Here is a 19,815-nt window from a genome sequence, read left to right as displayed (position 1 = left end):
CCTTTGAGCTAAACTTTTTGTGAACATCTGACTAGATAATATCAGGCATCTGTGGTGTTGACTTCTATAAAGTCTAGATAACAAGACGTTTCTCCCTCCAACACTTCAGGCTTAAGTGTGTAAATATTTGTCAACAAACTTTGTCAGCTATTAATAACCAAACATTTGTTTTGCTTATCGGTAACAAGGTCACTGATCAATAAAAATACCACCATATACTTTTTATAGTAACGTGACCTTGAGAGTTTTAAATTTTTATGAATCAGATCTCATTTAACATAATTGATTATCGATGTGTAGTCACTGTTTAGTTTTATTTGTTGTGGTTAAAAATAACCACTAAAACGTAGATATGAAAAAATGTAACTCTTGACTTCATTTGAAGGCCATTCTTTGCTTTAAATAGGTTGAGTTTCTATCACCATCTTTAGGAAACACATTTTACTCTCAGCAGTTTTTGAAATAAGGGATCACTATTTAAGGAACAAATAATTTGAGTTATAGCAATTAAACAATTATGTTAAAAAATCCCATATTAATTTTCCCATCACATTATGGTCAAGTCTTAGTTAAGGTATTTGATAAAAATATAAACTTAGATGTGTGTACAGAGTAGTGAACATAACTAAAATAAATACATATATGAATAAAATTATTCATCACATCTTGTTTTATAACTTGTGCTATTTTTATAATTTGCTCAAACTATTTGAGTTTAAATTTATTTAATTTTCTCCACTTAAGGGTATGTAATGTCATCTATGAAATGTGTCTCTAGACATATTTCCTGTGTACTGTGACTTAATTTTAAAATGTTTTTTGAAATATGCCCTCTATTTTACAGTGCTTTTTAGAAATTTTGAATATGTTTTTTTTTTTTTGGGGGGGGGAGGGGGGAAGGGATATCTCAAATCCTAACCAAGATAAAGGACAGGGAAAGAAATGATTGAACTAGGGAATAAACTTTGATGATGAAAGAATTGATTGCAGCTTCCCTTTGTAAAACAATCTAATTAGATACTTCTCTTTAGTTCTACTGAATAGGTTAGGAAACTATTTCATGTAATACATTTAGTTTATCCTGCATAATTTGAATTGTAATTTCTTTCAGATGGATGCCAGAAATTGATGACATGTTATCAATGATGAAAAGCACCATAGATAACCGATTAAAACCTAAATCTAGAGCAGGCTCTGTCACAGGTAAATGATCTCTAAACTTTTATCATGCAAAACTGTAAACATTGACAAACTACCGGTATTATAAAGTCTTAAGGCAGTTTGAGTTATTTCCCTTAGTTTAATATGATATTCTTTAGAAAAGATTTCTATTTTAATAGAAACATTTATCAAAATTTTATAGCAAATTGTATTTCATCTTTTAGGTTCCTTTATCGAGGAAACATTCAATTCAATTAAAAAACAAATGAATATGAGGAATATAATACATGTATTATGACTAAAGGATGATTTTTTTAATATATGTCAATGAGACTGTGAGGCAACATCACAAGTTATTACTTAGTAGACATTTGAATCAACAAAAATATTCTATAGAAAAATAAACATATAGGCCAATATCAGAAAAACCTTGACTTTTACTGAATCAAATGGATCCTTTTCTGTCTTTTCCAGAGACCAGACCTTTTAACATAACACAGCCCAGACCTAGAAGTATTCCTGTACCTGAACCTGTAAGTCTATGTTTTTTTTTGCAAAGAGAATATATTGTTTATATCATGACAGACTTCTCCTCATTAGAAAATACTAGATTACCTGATCACTTAGTACTTTGATCATAGTTAATTATTTTTATTAATTAACTGCACTGTTATTGGACTTAATATGATGAAAACTGCCTATGCAATATAATGTGTAGATTGGGCCAATACAGAATAACTAGGCCAATACAGATTTTTTCTGTATTGGCCGAGTTATTCTATATTGGCCGAGTTGACACAAGTGCAGGATTTCGGAACGTCTCTAGGTTTTACATCGAAAGTCACGATAAACACAAATTGAAAGTAAACAGTTGTTTTGAAGACGCAGTTGTCATTTAGTTATCTTAAACATGCTGAAAATGTCAGTATGGCATACATTTCAGGCGAAAGACGGTCACATTCGTTTAAAAGATATTTTGAAAGCAGACGTGACGTGACGATAAAACTATTTCAGGTTTGGGGAACGAGTAGATTATCACAAAGTTCATTTCTTGACGACCTCATAATTTCACGATTTTACACATCGATTTTAAATTAGTTTCTGCATTAGTAGTGTTACACATGCAATGGCAGTACCTTTCCAATTACTATTTATGTGTTGCGTCTAAATTTAAGTTGTAACACTTTATAGTGACTGAAAAGGGTAGAAAAATTCATCAGATGAGAAAATGCTGAAGACACCTGGAAACAGCACCAGATCATTATGTATTGCATCTAATAAAAAGAAACAAACTGAGATTTGGATAGTTCCACTTCAAGGTAAAAATATTTATCTCTTTTGAAACGAAATTAAAAAAAATATTGTAACACTGTAGTTACTTAATAAAGATAATATTACGTGTATTTCTGTATTGGCCTTGTTATTGGTCCTCGGCCAGCTGTATTGGCCTTCGGCTTCGCCTCAGGCCAATACAGCAAGCCTCGGACCAATAACAAGGCCAATACAGAAATACTTAGGTAATAATATCATAGTATAAACTGATGCCAATACTGCCAATCCAAGGTTATTTATAAACAATGTTGATATTCAAACTAGTGTTTTTTGTTTGTTCATGTACACATTAGAAAACATTTTCAGATCAGATTTACAGGAAATATGTTTTGGAAATACCACCTCTGCTTGAAATCACTAAAAAAATCAAAATTGTATAAGGTAATTTTTGTAGATTCATCAAAGTAGACCCCATTTAACCTTGCACTTTAACCTTGCACTTTAAAAATATGCATGAAACCAATGAATCGAAGATGTTGCAAATAAACACATCCCAGCACATCCATGAGTGTGGATGTTAGGTGTCTAAATTCATCAGTGATCCATTTTTGGGAGTTGTTTCATTTTTGATGCTATATTGGACTTTTCAATGGTTGTCTTTAGTAAAATATGTTGTTTCCTCAAATGTTGAGAGCTAAGTGCTGATTGCTTTGTGATTGGCTGTACTTGCTTATGTTTTGATACTAGTTTTGATGTAAAATTTTAAGTTTTTATAAGCTAAGTTTCCTTTTATTTTATTGAAGATACCAAAGTTAAAGAAACACAAACCAGCTCCTGTGACCCTGTATGATAAACCTGTTGAGTTAGAGATGATACAGAGAACAAAGGAAGCTAATAGAAGAAGGGCTGAGGTAAATATAAAAAGACTAACTTAACATGAGACAAATACGTCTCATTTGAGGCAAATTTGTCTCATTTGTTGTTCTCATATTTAGAAAAATGTAAAAACCTTAAAATCAGAAACCTTTTTAGCATTCTGGTATTAATTATTCACCATTTAAAAATCGAATGCATTCTGGGTAATATTTTCAGATGCCAACACCATTGTCTAAAGAATGGTTGATTACATACAAAAACATGGATAGTATACCAATGACATAATAATAGTAGGTGTAAGACAAATTATATTTTCAATTATAATACCATTCTTAAACAGCAAATCAGAACAAGGTATTTGACTGAATGGACTTTACGGTATGAATGATGTGAGGAATTACAGGAATATATGAATTAAATGGTTCCATAACTAAAATCGTATTGGGGAAGGCACCATAGAGTCTCAATACAATACCACATATTTCCCCCACTAAAGTCATTACAAAATTTGATTTTGTTCTGCTAATGATTTTTGTGGTCTATAAAATGTTGAAGTTTTTTCTCAAGAGGTTTTGTCCTCTAAGATGAATGCTAGTGCATTCATGTTAAGATTTTCAGAGTTGTTTGTTTTTTGTTAGAACATTTAGTTTATTATCAGTAATTTCACACTAGTTTTTGTTTTATTTTTTTTCTAAAATTGCCTTGTGGCCTCTAGACTTAAGACATCAGAAGTTGCCTTATTTATATACAGTCATCAACAAAGCCACTCTAACATAACAGTTGTAATACACCACCTTACAGGACACAAACTGTGTATGTAAAAGAGTTTCTTTATTTTACAGGAAAGATTGATGGAAGCTTCCAGGTTACAGTATGCATGTGCTAATCCAAATAAATCACAGAAAACAAAGGAAATTATAAGCAATATAATCTATGAGGAAGAAAGTAAAATAGACTTTGAGAAACACAAAGCTAACCCAACCCCAGCTTTCCTGGTATGTAAACAATTAAAATAATGGTTTTAACATGTATGAGGAAATCAAACTTGTATGGGCTCTTCCTTTTTGTTAGAAAAGTTTAATGTGGCAATAAATAATCAAGTTGAATATTCATGAAGTTTATTTTTTTTAGCAAATATGAAATAAGATATTAAGAAGAATTTAAGGTTTAATAATTTAAAAAAAATTCTTTTATATGCTTTTACATGTACTTTATAATTTAAGTTAATGCAAACAAATCCTTTACAATAATTATTATGAAAAAATATATATAGGTTAGTTTTACATTAAATGAAAAAATGATCAGACATGGAATTAAAATAAATTTAACTACTTTTAGAGATTGATGAAGTTTCGACAGGTTAGGAATTGCATGCATGCGAATGTATATTATTAAATGCATGTTGATATTTCCCATAATATACATTGTACATACATAATCTGCCATCAAATAATTATAGAAAAATTACTTCAAGACATTGTGTTTTGAACATATACAGCTTGTGACTAAATAGAACACTAGATTACAGATGCCCATAGAGTATTTATGAAATGTTTACGTTCAGTCAGGATTTAAATTATTTCCATTTTGCTAAATAGAACAGTAATTTTTATGTTTATTACATTAATACTGGTGAAATGCAGCTAAAACATGGTGGAAATTAAAATCATTATATTTTATTATTGACAAATATTGTCTGGTGTTAAATGTAATAGTACTTTGGTTTTATGGGTGGGTTACTGTCTTTTTGATATATATACTCAACATCTCTTTTTAATATCATTTTGAGAAAATTGTTTATAGACTTAGCAAATTCAGGATGTAATTATCCTCTAAATTCACCAAATAAAAAAGAGAATATGTATAATATTTCTGTGAAATAATTTCACCAGTAACAATGTAATACACAATTTCCATTAGTCATTTTAGACATTTGTCAGTCATTAAATCATCTATGCTTTATAGCTAGAAAAAAAATGTATTAACTGCATAAATTAAGTGAGTAAAGATAAGTTACTTTTTACTCAAACTTGTTCAAGGTATATAATCTTCAATTTTTAGAAACTCTGTTTAAAAGGCATTATAATAAATACATGTATCACTGAACTATAATTATGTGAAGAAATATGGATAGGTCATAAGATCAAATATGTGAAAAAAAAAAAGAATTGAGATAGATTGCTAGAATAGACTTGTAGTATGTACAGGGTATCATTATATTAATTATATTAATATCGATGTTTGAATATTCAGAAAGCATGTTTGTTCTGTGATTTAAGAAAATTATTTATTTTCAATTTGTTCCATTTTTTGTCCTTTAGTGTGTTTCTGTTTCAGAAAAAAAAACAGTAGATTTTGCAATTATAAGTTGTTAGTGAAGGTCCAGGGTTATTTACTCTTAATTGAAAATATCTTCTGAGACTTACCATATCTCCTCTTAGGGGAGACAATTTACTGATGTGTTGTTTTATGGAATTAGCTCCCCTGATTGAGATTTCAGATTGGTGATGTTTTTAATTTATAAAGTGTCTCCCATAAACTATACTTTAGAGGGGAAACAACTGATTAATTTTTCATATTATGATATGTTACAAAACTGTCTCCTTGAGATAAATGTTGAAAGGTGAATGGAGATAATCAACTAATATATCTCATTTCATATCGAGGCTGGCTTGCTTATAAATGACATTTAACACATATTACATTATCTTTCATTGTTAAGTCCACTCCAGAGATATCAGATATGACCCCCACCAAATGGAGGGCCATACTTGTAAGTCTGTGATCATATGTATATATGTGGTAGACGGTGGTGTTTTTGTTGTACAAATTGTGGCACTTTATTTCAGTGTGTGTAATATCTGAATATTATTTATTATCAATTCTTTGAAAAGCTAGCAAGGCAATTGAGAAGTAGGAAATTTAATGGTGAAGTTCTGCAATTCTCATTTATGTCTTCTTTATAACTAGACTGTAAAAACATCAAGGCCTGAGAATTTCATGATCATCTTAAGATTGAAAGAATTTTTTGTGCTGCTCTAATTTGCAAATAAGTTGAAGTTTATTTAAGTTTCAATACACTAAAATCATTTCAATAATGAAAAGGCTTCATCATTTGAGCATTTTTTTTCTGCTGTGTTGCATTTTGAATTAATGAATTTCTTATATTAGCATCTGGAATCATTAGCTTTTAAGTGTATTTTATGTGATTCATTTGATTTGTGATGTGCATTGTGTGTCTTCTTGATAACTTTGAAGTATTGTTTTCAAAATGCTTTTATTCTGTGTAAATTGAATTAAGTAATTTTAATTACAAAATCTTGTTTTATGTTTAAGTTTTTCTAATTTTTTACTTATTTTGGAAATTCTCAACTAAATTCTAAGATAGTCTTCATTGTATGAAAATCTTACATGTATAGATGATTGTAATGAAATGAAGTTGAAAAAAAAAAATCATTTATCTTAATAATTTCTGTTATTTTTCAATAAGATAGAATTGAAAGTAAAACATATTTTTACAAATTTGATAAGGGTTTGAATAGTACATCAAATTTTGATAGCCCACAATCATGTATCACCTGGTAAAAGGGTGTTTTTCAGGGAGTATAGAAGCCTCTCACAAAAATAGGTCACTGTGACCTACATTTTGGCACATCCTTTACATGAATTTGAACTAAAGAAAAAATATAGAAGATTATTGTACCACATTTATTGCTTATGCATTTTCATCTACTACTGTTGTATAACTGTATTGCTTTAGAGGAAAAATAATTGGTAATAGGTAAATAAAGATATATATTGATGGTAGTTTCAAAATACAGGTAAAATATTCAACTTTTACTCTTAAATTACAAAGCAAAGACAAGGGCAACTTAACTTATTCATATTTCATGTAATGCTTTGAAACATTTCATTTCTAATTGAGCATTGGCTGCACTCTGATATCCATGTCTTTTATATTGTTTGCACATTATTTTTTCAGAGTCGAGAAGTTCCTGTGAAAATGAATACTGCCCAGATTTTAAGAGAAGGAAAGTTATATCAACAGAGGGAAGAAGAGATTATTAAAAAGTAAGGCACATCTTAACAGAAAATTATAATCTCATCAACTGTGAGCAATTGGTAACTTTGTACAAGCAATCATTAAACAAAAAATATGTAACTCCTGACCAGATCGCCAATCAGTTATTACCTTCCACTTTACTTAAACACAATCAAATTAAATCTCTAGCTATAAAGCTATTTCTTTATCAAACGGGAAGCAATGAAAATTAATCCATATGAAACCCATTTTAGAGATGAAAAAAAACTTAATAAATTTATACCCCTCCCCCCTTGTGTATAAAAATATTTTGAATTTTTATAAAGCTTTAAACAATATGTATTCCCTACAAAATGAAATCTTGCATTGGCAAATTTTAGTAGACTTTCTCATGTTTAGATTTTTTGATTTTCATGCAAATAAATAAAAAAGAATGCATGGAAACTGATTTAGAAAATGTACCTAAAGATATAAAGTGAAATTTTTTATCTGCTTCACAATTGATTCCAAGTTAATTACTTGTTGTTTTCTCATGAGATGTAAATTAATTGTTTAGATCTGAATATTTAATGAGGGTAAACACTATGAATCTATTAACTTAAGGAAGCTTAAATCAATCGTCTATTCATTTTCATTATGGGTCAGTAATAGAGTTGATTTATATGGGGATCATATTCAGCAAATTGGAATCTACTTCATATGTCATAGTTACTCAAAAGTCTTGTTATAAAGGTATTTATATTTTGTATTATCATTGGTCAAAATAACAAAGTAAGATTTTTCCAGTACTACTGTGGACTCATTATTCGTTGGATACTATTTTTCGTGGGTTTCGTGGGAGCAGGTGAACCACAAATTTGAATGTTCAATGAATAAAATACTTTCAATAGGCTTTGTATACAGAGATTGGCAAAACCACGAAATCAAATATCCACGAATATGCAAGTTTTCAGCAATTCACGACAACTGATAGCCATGAAAAATTGTTACCCAAGAAAATAAATGATTCAACAGTATTTATTATCTGTTATACTTTCAAATTTAAAAGTGAAAGTTATAGAAGCATTTTCATTGTTATTTGCATTTAGAAATTTATCATATCTGAAAGCACTTATTTTTAAAGTAGGTCAAATTTTAAAAAATTTACCAGCAATTTATTATTTTATATGATGATTTTTTTAAGAAAATTATTTCAATATCCAATTTTTGGTAGAAGACCGAAGTTTTTACTGGACATGAAATATATTTGTTCAGAAAACAAACTAAAAATCTGATGTTTTTGAGAAAAATGTACCATGCAAACCAATCCCACCTTAAAATCATTAAAATGTAACAATATACAATACGTGAGAAAAACCATGTGATATGTAGCTGATGTAGGTTGTTACTTTCAGATATTCTCTTATTTGAAATACGTTTTTTTATACCTATCTATCGTTTTTATAACTTTATCTAAAATTTTGTTATTTGTAGATTAGAGAATTTAGAAGCAGGTGCAAAAGATGCTAGTGACTTTTTGAAATGGCAGTCTGAGATGAGGCAGAAGGATCTGGAGGGAAAACTAGCAGATATAGAAAGAAGGAGATTAGAAGGAAAACTAAGTCATGAGGAGGCCATCTTTGCCAGGCAGAATCTAATCAAAGATAACAAACAAAAAGTTCAAGAAATGAAGGAAGAGGTATGTCTGAATTCAGATACTTTGTTTCATCAATCACTGATTTTACTGTTGTCAAATGATAATTTGTAGTGATGAAGTGTTTGCTTTTGTGACATTAAATTGTGCATAAAATATTTCAAAGGGAGATAATTTCAATTATTGATGCCTCTCATAATTTTTATGCCCCACCTATGATAGTAGAGGGGCATTATGTTTTCTGGTCTGTGCATCTGTTTGTTTGTCCGTTTATTCGTTCGTTCGTTCATTCGTCCGTTCGTTCGTTCTTTCGTCCGTCCGTCTGTCCCGTTTCAGGTTAAAGTTTTTGGTCAAGGTAGTTTTTGATGAAGTTGTAGTCCAATCGACTTCAAACTTAGTACACATCTTCCCTATGATATGATCTTTCTAATGTTACTGCCAAATTAGAGTTTTTACCCCAATTTCACGGTCCATTGAATATAGAAAATGATAGTGCGAGTGGGGCATTCCTGTACTGGGGACACATTCTTGTTTTATATAATTCACTTTGAAAAATGTAAAAAAAAAACCCTAAACTATTTAAGCTATTATTTATTTTTGTATATTCCTATTCTTATGTGTTTTATTTTATTTTTAGACTCAGCAAATGATGCAAGAATTCCTAGAAAAGAAGTTTAAAGAAGAAAAAGAAATGAGGTAAAGAAATCAAAGTTTATAATCTGATAGGTTATATTAACATATTTTGTACAACCAAATAACAAGGCGAACATAACTTAACATTGATTTTGAATATGTTTCACAGCTAAGCAATGCTCCATCATTTGGGACTTCAGATGAAGGATTTTAGAGTAATATATGATAAATGATATCTTTCAAAACTACAGAACAGATGTATGTAATACTCTATTATCATTGTAGGCACAAAAAATTAGTTTTATGTTTGCATATTGTATTTTGTGTTGAATATGACAACATAGTTGAACACAGATGTTTTTATTTTACTTATAGAAACCTCGTTGAAGAAACCATGCAGGGCCACAAGAATACGAAAGAAGCCACAAAGAAATTAAAGGACTATAAAAGAAAAATTGGTAAGTTATTTGTATGAAAAATGAAAACATGGGAAAATTAACATTACAGGATCATCTTCATATTAAGTGGCCAACTTCATTGAATAACTTTCATGGTAAATGATTATAATGAGAACAACTAAACAGGCAAACATTCACATAAAACATTAAAAAAATACTGTTTTAAATGTAGCTAGCGTCATCTTTGAATATTAAGCCTCTGATGAAGGTCCAAGCAAGCTAAGAAACAAGTCGCGCATTAACCACCAGTAGCAATTACAAACAGTCAACATTCATAAGGATCAAGGTAAAGAAAATGAAAATTACATAGGTTTTAATATATTGTATATTCTTTGCTAATTCAAATATGTAGTACTTGTGCTTGTTTTTCCTTTCCAAATCCTTGAATGATGTGTTATTTTACCTCATTTGAGTGAAAAATAATAACGAAGTTTTAACTATGATTGACTGATTTCATAGAGATTCAGATATTATTCGAAATATAGATTTGCTTCTCTAAAAATTTTTGTTAACAGATTCTTAAATACGACATGAAAGGGAGAAAAAAAAATTCCAGTTGATGCAGTTTTAGGGGGGGAAGAGACACAACTGAAAGCCAAAAATGTATTTGCACAATAAATGTAAATGTTAAAGTTATAACATTATACTGCTTTTGTTTCAGTCCAGGAAGTCAATGAAGAAAGCAAAGAGCTAATGAAACAAGCTTTGGAAGAGGTAGGCAACAGTATTAAATTGAAAATATCTCATGGAAAAAACAAATCAAACCACTATTATAAAATAAAAGAAGAATAGATTATTTCCAGTTATACAGCCATCCACCTTTTTAAAAATGTTGACATTAAGAGGTCAGCATATGGCCTCTAACTTTGAAGAATACAATACAATAAGATAGGCTTTGATAAAAACCGTGTTTATGAATGTAAAATAAAAAAGAGACACCAGTAAAAAGAACAACACCCCTGGAATACATACACATTACTTGTGACAGGAAGTATGTTACAGAGTTACAGGATTGGGATGATTGCATCCTTCTAGGTTGCACTTTGTAAATACATCTGTTTCTCAAATACACCTCTTTTGGGGAGATCTTGAATATTCATAGAAAATTAATATTTGTTTACATACTGGTTCCCAGTTATGCTCTCTGTGTTCCATCTCACAGAGACATAACTTGGGACTGTTACCAGTAAAATTACATGTGCATATTGTTTACATTGAAATCTGTTGTAACCTTTCATTCGAGGTAGGGGTAGTTAAGAAAATGAGTGTTAGTTTAAACTCTGAGAAGTTCAGGGCATATAAACGTTGAAAATATGCCGCACAGCCCTATATTTTGACCTTTGAAAAAAATTGTGGTGCATATGAACTTTCAATTCTAGGATAAGATTTTTTTCAAAACTTCATAGTAAAATCGGTACAGTTTTAGCCGTAAAAGGAGTTCCTATGGGAAATTGTATTTTCAATATTTACAGAAATGCAACCTCTAACAAGTGGCAGTGGTGTTACAGCAAAACAGTTCAACTAACTTAAATTCAACTCAAAGATCTTTAACTTCTCATCATACATAGGACAAAAACAATAAATAAAATATTAAAACTAGTAGCAAACTAAACAAAAAAAGAAAGAAGATGTGGTATGATTACCAATGTGACAACTCTCCACAAAATGACAGAAATTATCAATTATAGGTCACTGTACAGTCATCAACATGAGTTAAGCCTATACTGATAGTCGTCTATAAAAGGTCTTGAAATGAAAAATGTGAAACAATTCAAACAAGAAAACTAAAGACCTAATTAAGGTACAAAATAGTGAACGAAAAACAAATATGTAACACAGGAACAAAACCCTTTTTAATACAGAAAACAAGATTTATGTCAAAATAAACCAACTTTTCAATGCAAATCTTTCGGAGACATTGATAGTGTACAAGATTTTATTGTTGTGTTTAGTTTGATTCATATTTTTATAGATCTCAAATATCTTTCTTTACAGGCTGAATTGGAGATGAGAAGGAAAATGGAACTAATACACCAGATAAAAGCCATGGAGGCTGTTCCTATTATACGACAGAAATTGGTGGACCTTTCTGAATCTGCTGGTCATGGTTTACTCAGTGAAATGTCTATAGCAGAGGTAAGCCAGTTTTTGTTAGTGGTAATAATTCATATGTTGTGTAAGGGTGCTTTTTAGATTAAAAGATATTTTGTTGTTTTTCAACATTCTAAATTCATCTCTCTTACTTGAAAAAGATAGGTTCTATGATTTTATTTTTGAGAAGTTGAATATTACAATAAATATTTTGTTGTTGTACTAGCTGTATAGTGACTTAAGATAAGAACAATACTTCATGAGACAAGTTATAATTCTTTGCTTAAATAGTTCTTGTTTTTTTGTATTTTTCTTATAGAGAAAATTGTAAATATCTTTTTTTTTTCCTAATAGAGAGAGCTATTGTTTATTTTTTTTTTATAGAGAAATTTTGAAGGAATTAATATTTATAGGTGAATTACCCAAATGCAGCACTTAAACTTTAAAGATTTTTTTGTTTGGCTATATTTTGTAAGCAGATTTGTGATGTAGAATAAGTTACTAGATGTTTTAATGCTTTTATTTGCAAACCTTTTACAGTTAAGAGAAAGAGTATCTTTATGTAAAGCTGCAGAAAAAGAATCAGAAGAAACTAGAAGAGATGACATCCTTCAGAATAAAGAGGCAAGTTTTATTCTCTACAAAAACAATGTTTCATACTTATGCCAAATGGTATTTGTAGGCCAAATATAGGAATTATCATTTATAGTTCTTATTTGTTTGCATGTTAGAATTTTATTTGTATTTCACTGTCTAGTCAGGGTTCACACAACATAAAGTAAGGTCTTTCTTTGGTGGAATTGTGAATTTTTTTAATTTTTTTCAATAAAAAAAATGGTCTGATTTGGTCATTGGTAGTTCCAACCATGTAAAATTGTATATATACACAAATAATGACAATGTCAGATTTTTCTTGTCATTGTTTTTACATCAGGCTAAATTTAATTATAGATATGTTCTAAGGGAGATAATTCATCATACATTGTCAGTGTCTCAGCCTAATTTTGGTCAATAAGAAAGGTTGTACAAAATAACCTGTACTGAAGAATCTATTTCAGTGAACAATAAAATTGAATCAAAAGTTTTAAGAAACAACTTAAATTTATCTTTCAAAGTTTCATTATCGTCACATGTTTTTACATGAATGCACAAAAAGTATTTTTTTCCACATATGTAGAATATTAATTATGTTAATATACTTTGCAGGCTAAAGACCAACTCTTACTGAATACATTAGAAACAATATCTAAGCATAGATTAGAACAAACTAGAGCGGCTGCCACCAGGTATAACTGTTTAGGAAGTCTGATTTTACATAGTTTAGTTTAAATATGTACTATGTTATACTGAACAATAAATTATAATGACTCTTAAAGTAATAGTATATGGTATGTACTCGTCATACATAAACTTCTAATTACTATAGAATAACTGATCCAAGAATTCTGGTTAGGCGAGGAAGAAAGTCTAATATAAAGATCAGTTATCTATCTCATGAAAGATTTAGATTTTCATGCTGAAATATCAGTAAATAAAATAGAATTATAACAAGAAAGAAGTACCCTCCTCATATTTCTAATAAAATAGAATTATAACAAGAAAGAAGTACCCTCCTCTTATTCCTAATATAAGAGAGTTACTATGCAAAAGAAATTCTGTAGTTTGGAAAAAAGTTTTCACTAATCACTCTGAAAGACTCATACATTTCAATTTCGCTTGCCCACATCCATGAAAGAGGGGGGTCAGAGGGGTCCTTGATCCCAAAATCCCAGGATTAAAACATGAAGTCCGAGGTCATGAATTTAAAGAAATTTAAATCCAAACATCCCGAAATTCGAAAAAAGAATTCCCGGATCCTGAAAAGGATCAATCCCGAAATCCTGAGCTTAAAAACACCCTATCCTGACGTTCAAAAAAAGGTCCTGCTCCCCCTCCCCCTGAAAGCTATGCAGAAAAATTGAATCCATTATACTACCTTATATCATTGAAAGGTTAGAAATAATCTATTTGCCAAATCCATAATTTTTCCTGGGATAAGATATTCAATGAACGAGTTGATTCTTGTAGGAGGCATATAAATTTGTATTGCAAATGAAGGGCAAATTTATCAGTGCCTAATGTATGTAATCTGTTACTTTTTAAAATCTTTTAACTATATTTAATCTGTTGTTAAGTTAAAAAAAAAGACCATTTATATCAATACTTATATTTCAATAAATAGTTATCACTTTCATGTTTTGCATAGACAGGAGCCCATTCCAGTTTCCAAATAGCAAAGGAGACAACTTGTGTTAAAATTTGTAAGGGTTCCACAGAACCCAGTGTCTCGCTACTTTTGCTGTTAATCCCAGGCTGAACAAAAATGAGAAAAAAATCAATAAAATTATTCCTCTGGATACTAACTTTTGATTGTAAGAAGCTTCTGTCCAAGTTTGGTAAAAATCCAGGATAGTTTATAAATCTAATAAATGTTTTACAAACTTTAACTGCAGTCTCTATGTAATGTTAACTGGAAGAAAAAGTCCATTTATAAGTAAAATACAGGTACACAGGTACAAAATTTTAACAAAATTTTCTTCTAGATACTAGCTTTTGATCATAAACAAGCTTCTGTCCAAGTTTGGTACAAATCCAAAATAGTATAAGAAAGTTATTAAAATTTTAAAAACTTTAACCACAGAGTGAATGTGTTGTTTCCTGGCAGAAAATCTAAGTTCATTTAAAAGTATGATACGAAAAAATTGGAATTTAATTTTACAAAATTTACTTCTGGATACGATCTTATGATCATAAACAAGCTTCTATCCAAGTTTGGTAGAAATCCAGTATAGTTTAAGAAAGTTATTAAAATTTAAAAAGCTTACCACTGAGTAAATATTTGTGGACGCCGCCAATGGAGTGTAGGATCGCTATGTCTTGCTTTTTCGACTAAAGTCAAAGGCTCAACAAAAGTGATTAATAACAGGATCTAATTTGTAATTTGAAAATAGTCTATTGAAACTGATAATGTTGTATCTGTCTTCTAGAAGTATAGTGATTCCTAAGCCATTGAAACAAATAAAGCTTACATTAATATTGTTAATAAAATAAAGTGATTCAAATAAGTATTTATTAAGTTTCAAACTGCTTTTTTTTTCAGATTAGAAACAAAGAAAAAATCTGAACCAAAGAAAATAGAATTGAAAGATGAAAAACTCACTGAATTACAGAAGAGACTTGAAGAAAGAAAAGCTCAGAGAATGAAAGAAAGGCAATCTGCCAAATTAGGAACAAAACGGAGTTCAGCTGATAATAGAACCAGAAGTCTTATTAATCAGAAGGTATTGTATAGAGCAATGATTTGTGCTTTGTTTGTTAAGTGTTTAGCCCTACTTACAATGACCATGGCTATACTATGGTGATCAGTTTGGGTTGTTGGAGGAGGTCAACTCCCCTCTGGAGATCTTTTTTAATTAAAATCAAGCACACCTTTCCACAAGCAGAGTTAATTTATGCTTTTCTTGTGGTTCACCTTGTTTTCTTTTCACTTTATTTAAGTATAAGTATTTATGATATTTGGTGTTTTGCAAAAGCAAACATGTGTCTTAATTGCTAAATGTTAGTTGGGGTGTAAAATGTAACTACTTTCATGCATTAGAATAAATTTGGATGTGAATTGATGTGTAATATATAATGAAATCCATGTGATTTTGAATCAGTTACATTTTTATGTCTGCTGTCCAAAACAAGTGCACTCAAACAGTTTTGCAATTATTTGCCATGAATAATTTACGATGGAATTTATTTTTTAAAAGATGATTTGTAAAAAGCAGAACAATGTCAAAGTCTGTAAAAAAATGTATCTACCTTGGTATACAAACATTTGAGCTCCGTCCGATAGTAATTGACCTTATACATATATAACACTATTGTCAATTTCAGATTTTCAAATATGAAATAAAACATAAATTTTGGTCTGTTTTGTATGGTTCTTAAACTAAATTTTCAAAAGGTTACAGACTTTCCGTACAATTTTTTTCAACCAGACAAAATCGGTTACCAAATTTATTGATATCCATTTGCATAAGGATGATTTTTATCTGACACAGCACATTTGTCTTAAATTAATCATTGGTCCAAAATCACCTGTTCATCTTCAAATTTTTTTTTCAAGCAGTGTTAAATAATATTTATATGTTACATTTATCTAAACTGAAATATATGTAAATTTATTGTATTGTTGTTTTTTTTTTATTCTTTATTCTTCAAAGTTATTTGTATTTATTGCAGAAAGCTCTTGAAGAAAACAGATGGAGAGAACTTGAGCTTACACAAGAGAGAGCAGCTAAACTTATGGACGGAAGTCTTGGGAAAAGTAAATCTGCATCCCGACTAGCTTCTAATCTGGTTATGACATAGACATTGGTTGATTTCTATAAAACACACACTGTTACAGGCATTCCAATTTACAAAAGACGTATTCCAAATGCCTCATTGATTTTGTTGAAGCTCTTTCTGTGATAACTGCTGAAATATAAAGTATATATTATGGTTGTTGGATATTTTACAAAAATTAAAAAATAAAGTACGAAGGATTAATGACAAGTTTAAATTCTAAAAATTCTAAATAGAAAGAGAGGAATAATTATTTGTGAAAAAGTGGCCAGTTTAATGTTTTATTGAGTATGATTTTATTTGTAGACATAATTTCATGGCTAGCGAAAAAATTACCTGAAGGAATCTTGAAACCAAGTCAATGCTTTTATTTAAACAGTTCTCTGAGATATGTCTAAAACATGATTTTATTGTAAAGAGTTTATCATATAAAATTCTTTATTTTTGGTAAACTTTGTATGTGTAATTTGTATGTATAATATAATTAATATTGAGTATGAAGGACTATATAAACTTTTTTCTGTATTTTTTGCTATATTTATTATGGATTGGTTGTATGATAGAACAAAGCATTTTTATGAAAGTTTCTTCGTGCTGCAGATGAACTTCTATGGCTAAACATTAATATCTAGAATACTAAGCTAACAAGTTACAATATTTTCCAATTACGCGGTCATGTTTATAAACATTTGTTAGACCGTAGTAATTCATAATGATATATATCTATTTTTAGCAACATTTTAATGACCAGTTTGATGCTCTAGCCATTGAAGTTCTTTTGTACCATCATGAACAATCCGTCCTAGATGTTATTTTTACATCAATTGTTTTTATTTTGTGACTATTTATTAAACAATGTTTTGTATTCAGTTGTTTATTATTCTTGCTTTGACAAAATATGTCAAAAAGGTATGGTAAGGGCTCTATTATTTTGTCAGAAAAAAAATTTGACTGATTGCATATTTTATACAAAAGTAACAAAAAAGTCAATTTTGAAAAAAAGGAAGTTTTCAGTGTCCAAGATGGATTTACTTGTGCATTATACACAATAATAAAGAGATTTATTTGCCCAGTTTTATACAGAAAGTTTCTGATTTTGCAGGTATAAAGACAGAAAATAATTTAATATTTAAAAGTGGAGTTGTAGGGTAAAGCCAAAATGAGACAGAACATCAATTTAACAAATAACCATGTGATAGAATCTGTTTTATTTGAATTGGCCTATTTCAAATCTAATGCTTTCTGGCCTTTCTGAGAAATATTTTTAAAAACATACCCCAAAATATAGGGAGTTCATCCTTGACATTATTATCTTTTTGGGATATGAACAATGAGCAAATTCACCATAGATACGAGGAATAGGATTATGAAATTACAGATAGTCCTTTCAATTATGAAAAGGTGAATTGATTGATTTATGGCTGCTTAAAATTGAAACATGTTGTTTTGAAAATGTGTAAAAGAACAAGTGATATGACATTTCTTATCCATAATTATGGTGGTTTAGCTAGCAATAAAACCAGGTTAAACCAATTATTTTCCCCTTCGTTCTGTTGATTGATAAGGCAAAAAAAAATTTAAATACATGTGTTTCAGCTAACGTGCTAAAAAAAAGGGTAGGTAGGAAGGCAATATTATTTTATTTTTGAAACTTTTTAAGCTGATTACTACTGGGGAAACAGTCTGACTTTAACAGTGCTTGTTCCAAAATTGCATAAAAAGTGTTAGGATAGGCATTAAAAATTAGGGAAGATAGGGTTAGAAGAAACACATCGTCGCTGGGCTTCTAAAATGTCGTATATGACTTTTTTGGCTAAAAATACTTTTTGAAACCAATGGTCTAGGCGGGAAGAAATCTTTAGTATAAAAAAATAGCATACAGTTAGACCAATCAAAATGTGTGAAATAAGACATATTACAAAATTGCCAATGTCAGTTGTTTGTAAAGTTTGCTTCCAAAATGTGGTATGAAAACTTGAAAATCGTTGTAGAATGGCTTTGGGAACAAAATAATTGTACATTTCTTTATTTCTGTGAAAATAATTTAAGTTCATGGGTAATCCAGAAATGTCAACGTTTTTATTTCACTGCTATTTACAAAAATGTTCAGGTTCACATACGACATTTTGGAAGCATGCATTTTGCCAAAATTTTCAAAGCCTGTTTGTGAGAAATTTTTTTTCTTGAAAAATTTGTAATTTACAACATTTTAGAAGCCCAGCGACGACATGTATTATTTTTTTGGCCTAATGTGAAATGTTTGATTTTGTCAGTTTTTATGGACTTACTCATTTTTAATATACGTGTATACAAGACATAAGAATACGTGTATACAAGACATAAGAATATGTGTATACAAGACATAAGAATACGTGTATACAAGACATAAGAATACGTGTATACAAGACATAAGAATACGTGTATACAAGACATAAGAATACGTGTATACAAGACATAAGAATACGTGTATACAAGACATAAGAATACGTGTATACAAGACATAAGAATACGTGTATACAACACATAAGAATACGTGTATACAAGACATAAGAATACGTGTATACAAGACATAAGAATACGTGTATACAAGACATAAGAATACGTGTATACAAGAGACATAAGAATACGTGTATACAACACATAAGAATATGTGTATACAAGACATAAGAATACGTGTATACAAGAGACATAAGAATACGTGTATACAAGAGACATAAGAATATGTGTATACAAGAGACATAAGAATAAGTGTATACAAGAGACATAAAAATACGTGTATACAAGAGACATAAGAATATGTGTATACAAGAGACATAAAAATATGTGTATACAAAATACGTGTATACAAGAGACATAAAAAACATGCAGAAAACTAATGACTGAGATACACAAACCAACTTAGTAACACAACCAACTTACAATAATTTAATAGGAACACAAACCAACTTACAGCAATTTAATAGGAACACAAACCAACTTACAGCAATTTAATAGGAACACAAACCAACTTACAATAATTTAATAGGAACACAAACCAACTTACAGCAATTTAATAGGAACACAAACCAACTTACAGCAATTTAATAGGAACACAAACCAACTTACAATTTAATAGGAACACAAACCAACTTATAATAATTTAATAGGAACACAAACCAACTTACAACAATTTAATAGGAACACAAACCAACTTACAGCAATTTAATAGGAACACAAACCAACTTACAACAATTTAATAGGAACACAAACCAACTTACAATAATTTAATAGGAACA

At 29.6% G+C, this 19,815-nt stretch overlaps 1 protein-coding gene across 10 annotated transcripts in view; it reads left to right on the top strand.

Annotated features, from left to right (window-relative positions):
• Positions 1 to 17,405, top strand: part of LOC143073413 (cilia- and flagella-associated protein 99-like) — a 36,403-nt gene extending 18,998 nt beyond the window's left edge. For 7 of the 10 annotated variants that reach the window (XM_076248942.1, XM_076248947.1, XM_076248948.1 and 4 more), the window contains 15 exons: positions 1,112 to 1,203; positions 1,636 to 1,694; positions 3,237 to 3,344; positions 4,152 to 4,304; positions 6,032 to 6,082; positions 7,292 to 7,380; positions 8,825 to 9,029; positions 9,622 to 9,680; positions 9,993 to 10,075; positions 10,737 to 10,789; positions 12,071 to 12,211; positions 12,707 to 12,790; positions 13,373 to 13,452; positions 15,306 to 15,486; positions 16,436 to 17,405. In XM_076248942.1, the coding sequence (XP_076105057.1) occupies positions 1,112 to 1,203; positions 1,636 to 1,694; positions 3,237 to 3,344; positions 4,152 to 4,304; positions 6,032 to 6,082; positions 7,292 to 7,380; positions 8,825 to 9,029; positions 9,622 to 9,680; positions 9,993 to 10,075; positions 10,737 to 10,789; positions 12,071 to 12,211; positions 12,707 to 12,790; positions 13,373 to 13,452; positions 15,306 to 15,486; positions 16,436 to 16,564 (1,567 nt within the window). In that variant the 3' untranslated portion in view covers positions 16,565 to 17,405. Of the gene's footprint in view, positions 1 to 1,111; positions 1,204 to 1,635; positions 1,695 to 3,236; positions 3,345 to 4,151; positions 4,305 to 4,647; positions 4,669 to 6,031; positions 6,083 to 7,291; positions 7,381 to 8,824; positions 9,030 to 9,621; positions 9,681 to 9,992; positions 10,076 to 10,736; positions 10,790 to 12,070; positions 12,212 to 12,706; positions 12,791 to 13,372; positions 13,453 to 15,305; positions 15,487 to 16,435 lie in introns of all 10 variants that reach the window. The other 3 variants (XM_076248944.1, XM_076248952.1, XM_076248943.1) reach the window with 2 other exon arrangements.
• The last annotated feature ends 2,410 nt before the right edge of the window (positions 17,406 to 19,815 follow it).

This window comes from Mytilus galloprovincialis, chromosome 4, assembly GCF_965363235.1.
Source record: "Mytilus galloprovincialis chromosome 4, xbMytGall1.hap1.1, whole genome shotgun sequence".
Classification (NCBI taxonomy): Eukaryota; Metazoa; Mollusca; class Bivalvia; order Mytilida; family Mytilidae; genus Mytilus; species Mytilus galloprovincialis.
This window is presented reverse-complemented; position numbering and strand designations above follow the sequence as displayed.